This window comes from Triticum aestivum, chromosome 5D (genome assembly GCF_018294505.1).
Source record: "Triticum aestivum cultivar Chinese Spring chromosome 5D, IWGSC CS RefSeq v2.1, whole genome shotgun sequence".
In the NCBI taxonomy this organism is placed as follows: domain Eukaryota; kingdom Viridiplantae; phylum Streptophyta; class Magnoliopsida; order Poales; family Poaceae; genus Triticum; species Triticum aestivum.
The window spans coordinates 225,702,463-225,707,800 of record NC_057808.1 but is presented as its reverse complement, the minus strand read 5'-3'; the positions used below and the strand labels follow the sequence as shown (position 1 = coordinate 225,707,800).

Genomic DNA, 5,338 nt, shown 5'->3' with positions numbered 1-5,338 from the left:
TATATATTCTTGTTTTAAAAATCCATCCGTCCATATTGTAATTTTTGCAAATGTCATAATATCCTTGACTATGCACAATGAAAGTTTGAAGTCAATTAACTAAAGTCTATTTCACACTACAGCTTGTTTTAAATGGACTTCAACTTGTGTCAAACTTGCTTGAAATCATGCCGGCAGTTATATCCCTTTTGTTAAGTATAATGAAGAACAGTTCCCATCCTCTCTACACTCAAAGGGTAAACACAACAAATTAATTAAGAGTTCAACAAAGCAATAACTAAAAGGAAACATAAGAATAGATCGTCTGAGCGAGTTCTCATATTTGACGTACCATCCATGTATAATAGTCCATCGATTATAGATCAATATCATACATACAAATACAACTGACCTTCTCAAGAGCAAACACATACTATTTATGTTCATGGCCTGCAGTCAAGAGCAAACAAAACCTAAGGTTTAAATTAACCGCGTTGTCCCCTTATATTGGACAGAGGGAACATACTATGTACTTTTATTTTGAGCGAAACACATACTATTTACTACACAGGAGTATCAGCTATGCTATCAAAGATATTAGTCTGATGTAATCAACAAAATGCCTTACTGTATCCAAAAGTGCCAAGGAAAAATCATCTTACTATTTGCACTGTATAACTGCTACTCTACTGCCATGGGTGCCACATGTTAAACTATGTAGACAATTTCTGTGTTCTTTCTTTTATTATTGATGATGAAGACAGTATTAATTAGACTTTTCTCAGGGTAATACGTATTTCATTTATAGCATAAGGGTCATAGTACAAGCCACGTACATACCGAACTGACAAAACTGAACAAATAGCAGAACGCTAGCTAGCCTTTGCACAAAGAAACAACATCCAAGAAGTAAATTACAAATAAGAAAAAAAAATCTTTGAGCTTGACACCAACGCCCGTCACCTACCTCTGGCACCACCACAGCAGCCACCAAAAGAAAAAAAATAATGGATCACCTCTACACACCGAGCTCGACGCGACTCCATCACGGATATGCAGCTTTGCGGACTTCCAAAGTGGCTCACCGAAGACGAAACCATTACCATTGAACAAATCAGACTGGGGGAACACCCCGGACACGCCGCTGCCAAAGCCAAGACGATGAACAACCTAAAAAACTAAGCTACTTTGGCCTAAAACTATCCACACGCGTGGATCCGGCAACCCCCCTCACCACCGACGACCGAGGTCGTCGGTGGAGGGGAGCCGCTGGAGGACGGCGGCAGAGAAACTCCCTGGCGGCGCTGGTGAAATAGCCTCTTTCTTCGATGGGAAGAAAGAAATATACGCTATGTGGAATGAACATTTGCATATATTTATGTTAAAGTATTTGTATTGTTCCCGCAAAAAAAAAAACTACTTGTATTGTAATTTTCACAAAATTTAAACTTCTGCGTTGCCATTTGACAATTATTCCTAGTTAGATCGTTTTGGGGAAGTTTTCTTTATTTATTTCCTATTATTAAAGAAAATAGGATGGACAGAAATATTGTCACAGTAATAATAGGAGAAATGCAAGGGCATTCCCTGTGGCCATTCATTCGATTCCACGCTTAGATTCGCCTTGTCGAAGGCCATGCCCTATCCTGCCTATCGTCCAAAGCCCTACTACAGTAACCAAAAGCTGCATAAAGGGGACATGCATGTAAAACCACGGGCAACTGCTGAATCCCCATGCTGCGCATAGCGTTCAACACTGCATCATAGTATGCATCCAGGACCAATGAATCTCGCAACATGCATTGACAATTAAGATGAACATTGACTACTTTATGAGAAACCTTGACCACTGGTTTGAACAAATTAGCAACAGTTGCTGGACTTGCCAATCATGCGAAAAGATCGAAGAAGAATCCACATCAAATACCATCAAGTTCTTGGCCATGCATGCATTGCACACTCGATCATATGTCGACCCTTTCAATCCCTAGCGATACAGTTGCACCATCGTATGGATCGATCCATGTCCAACGATGATGCAACAGAATTAATCATCACCATAGATCGATCGATCGAGAGCCAGAGGAGGAGGACGGAGATATGCATGTGTGATAGGAGCGACAAGCAGCTAGAACACTGAGGCGGCCGGCCGGAGTTGTTGACGACCATCATGGGAAGCCATTGGGGAAGTACAAGTTGGAGGGGCTCGCGCGGCCGTTGTTGTTCCCTTTGTTCCTCGCCTCGCCGGCCACCGGCGGCGCCGCCATCTCCTGGCCCTGGTACATGAGCGTGGAATTCATGGTCAGGCTCACCAGGCTGTCGTCCGCGTCGCCCCGGCCGAAATTTCCGCCGTCGCTTCCCCCAGCGCCGCCGCCATCGCCTCCCCCGCCGTCGTCACGCGTGGTTACCATGACCGCTGACTGCACGAGTTCGAGGCACAGCCTCAGCTTGTTGGGCTCGATGTGGGTGAGCCCTGGCACGGCGCCCTTGAAGAGGAACTCCGAGGTGAGGCCCCGGAGCACGTCCAGCGGCGTGACGCCGTCGAGCGTCCTGGCGTTGGGGTCGGCGTGGTGGTCGAGGAGCACGGACACCATATCCGGGGACACCATCTCAGCAGCCAGGTGCAGCGGGGTCTTCCCCGTCGGGCCGGCGCGGGAGTTGACGTCGGCGGCTCCGAGCTCCAGGAGTGCCTTGACGACGTCGCGGTTGCAGTGCTGCACGGCGTAGTGCACCGCGAGCGCGTCATCGAGGTCCAGGCCTTCGCCCATGACCATGAGCTTGACGAGCTCGATGTCGGCCGCGTCGAGGGCACGACGCATGCGCCGGATCTTGTGGTCGCGGTCGGCGGCGGAAGACGGCCCGTTGTTGATGGGCAAATAGTGGTGGGTGAGGAACGGCGAGCGCGGCTGGGAGGCGCCGCCTCCGGCAAGTGGCGACTTGGCGCGAATCTCCTCGATCTTGGCGACGACGTCGATGGGGAGGTGCTTGGCGAGGAGGTCGGCGGAGAGGCCCGAGCGTGCGACGAGGTGGGAGCAGGTGGCCCAGAGCTCCTGCATCTCGAACTTGCGCGACGCCATGAGTACCTTCATCACGTCATCCACGGACGCCTCCTTCACCATGCTCTCCAATTGCTTCTGCATCGACAAATTCTCCCAAATGATTATCTAACAAATTAGCCAGTATGATATACTATTAACCAGATCAAAACCAACAACAAATCATCTGCATGAAATGCACTGTTTAATTCCAATTACCGCACAGCAATGCATGTGTACTTGCCCAACAATACCATGACATGCTGCACGCCAGCAATTTTGTTGGAAATGACGCTGTTGGGGACTGGATCAGTGTCCAAGAAGAAACCCTAGCGCAACGCAATCGCAAGCAGTGGGTGGAGGTGGAGATGGATGTGATGTGAGGGAAGCGACAGACACAAACGAGGGCGTGAAAAGACCCTTCCTAGTAAAGATGAGTCAGAGGAGGAGCTCCATGACAAGTGATGCATGACAGTGGCTGCAGAACAGCAGCAGCAGGAGCGAGGAAAAAGCAAAGGAGACTGTGAGAGACTAGAGACGACTCAGTCCTATCACTCGTTCAGTACACACAGCACCAAGAGGAGAAATTCATAGAAAATGGACTGACGAGGGAAGTGAGTGCACTGGAATCTGCAGCAGCTGCAGCCTGCTGATGATGCAGTGAGTGAATCGATCGATCAGAAAGGCAAAGGGGGGCAACCTAGTAGGGATCTAGTCAGTATGAGCTGCACCGGCGCAGACGTCCATGGATTTGATTTTTCTGACCTGCTAGCTTGCATGCTGCCATGTTAATGTCACAAAGGGAGCCTCCAATCATGGCAGGCCTAACTACCATCATCCTTAATGGCGTCGACGACTGGAGATCGAGTTAGCATATGCTTGCAGATCCCAAGAAAAGGGGAATATGAGTGCACTGCTCGCAGCATGGATGGATGGAAGACATGGAAATTCGAATGATAGTGTTTGTTCCCCACCTGGACCAGCAAGGCGAGCTGCTCAACGCCAAAGGAGCGGGCGGCGGCGAGGGTGTCGAGGGCTAGGTCGACGGCGGCGCCGCAGCGGGTGTGCCAGCATCCCCTGGCGCCGCAGCCGGGTAGCGGCCCGCTCTTGGGCGCCGCCACCGACGCCTGGCCGCTGTAGAGGAACTGCAACACCAGCACCAGCACCTCGTACCGGATCGAGCTGACGGGGATGACCAGCTCGGGCGTGGCAGGGGCACCCCCGCTGCCCCCACGTGAGCCGCCACCGCCACCGCCACCGCTGCCGCCTCCCGCGTTTGGCCAGTTGAGAGGCGGCGGCGGAGGCTGGTGGCTTGGGTCGAGGCCGCAGAAGAGCTTCCTGAAGAAGAGGCTCCGCGCGGCGAGCACGCAGCGGTGCGCGTGCACGAGGCGGCCCTCCACGCTGAAGGCCACGTCGCTGAACGCCTGGCCGTTGATGAGCAGGTTGAGGTAGTCGAGCGACAGCGACTTGAGCGAGTCCTCGGAGCTCATGATCTCATGTAGCACTAGTACCCTCCTTGGGCTAATTGAAAAGATCCCAGCTTTTGCACGGGATTTGGAGGAGGGGAGGGGAAAGCAGGCGGAGGGAGGAGAGCTTGTTGGGACCGTGGGGAGAGGGAGAGGGAGAGGAGAGGAGGAAGACGGAAAGGTTAGGGGAGGGGAGGCATCGCGCGGCTAGCTAGCTATCAATCCCCTTTGCTCTACAGCGACACTGCAGCTTGGCTCTTTTGTGGCTCCCCTCCCCTCTCTCTCTCTCCCTCTCCGTCGAGAGGGAGCTGAGCTGAGAGCGACCAATACTGTTGGCGCTACAGTGTCGTGGGTGGTGGTGTACAGTCGAGCCCACTGTGTTGTTTGCTGTGCGCGCATCGCTGATGGGTGGGGCCATCGCCGGGCGACCCCACCTGCCAATGACGCCACAGGCTATAGCTCTAGTGTTGTGTGTATGTGTATGCGTACGTGTATCTGTATGTGTGTAGTGGTACTGCCGGTACCGGGTGACTGTGGCCCATGTTAGGTTTTCGTGTGTGGTAAAAGTGTGAGGGTGGAAAAAGTGGAGTTTGCGATTGGTTGATTCGATAGATCTCGATCAACTCAGATTTTGAGGTGGGCTTGGGCTTCGCATACATGGGCCAGGGCCACGGCCGGTCCTGGGCAAAGATGTATTTACAACTTGTCTGTTTCTTTGACAAACTAAAAAATCTTCAGGGGAAAAGGTGGTCATCTGACTAGTCATCACATGAATCACTTTGTGAAAAGGTTTATACAGAGTAGAACATTTCTATGAAGATCTATGGATGTTTTGAAACTCAACTTGTTTTTCCGTGA

The 5,338-nt window shown here is 51.3% G+C and overlaps 1 protein-coding gene across 1 annotated transcript; it reads right to left on the bottom strand.

The window, feature by feature from the left end:
• Positions 1-1,763: 1,763 nt before the first annotated feature.
• On the bottom strand, positions 1,764-4,726 carry LOC123120298 (BTB/POZ domain and ankyrin repeat-containing protein NH5.2). The gene is made up of 2 exons (XM_044540267.1): positions 3,989-4,726; positions 1,764-3,113 (listed from the first exon to the last, which is right to left on the bottom strand). Exons 1-2 carry the CDS (start codon positions 4,502-4,504, stop codon positions 2,148-2,150), a joined length of 1,482 nt encoding a protein of 493 aa, XP_044396202.1. The 5' UTR covers positions 4,505-4,726; the 3' UTR covers positions 1,764-2,147.
• Between the last annotated feature and the right edge of the window lie 612 nt (positions 4,727-5,338).

What these genes read in the sequence shown, in the direction of transcription:
- LOC123120298 (XM_044540267.1), bottom strand. Translation starts at nt 4,504, where the DNA reads ATGAGCTCCGAGGACTCGCTCAAGTCGCTGTCGCTCGACTACCTCAAC. An exon ending in AGCTCGCCTTGCTGGTCCAG is followed by an intron (nt 3,114 to 3,988) that starts GTGGGGAACAAA and finishes TTGTCGATGCAG; the next exon opens with AAGCAATTGGAGAGCATGGT.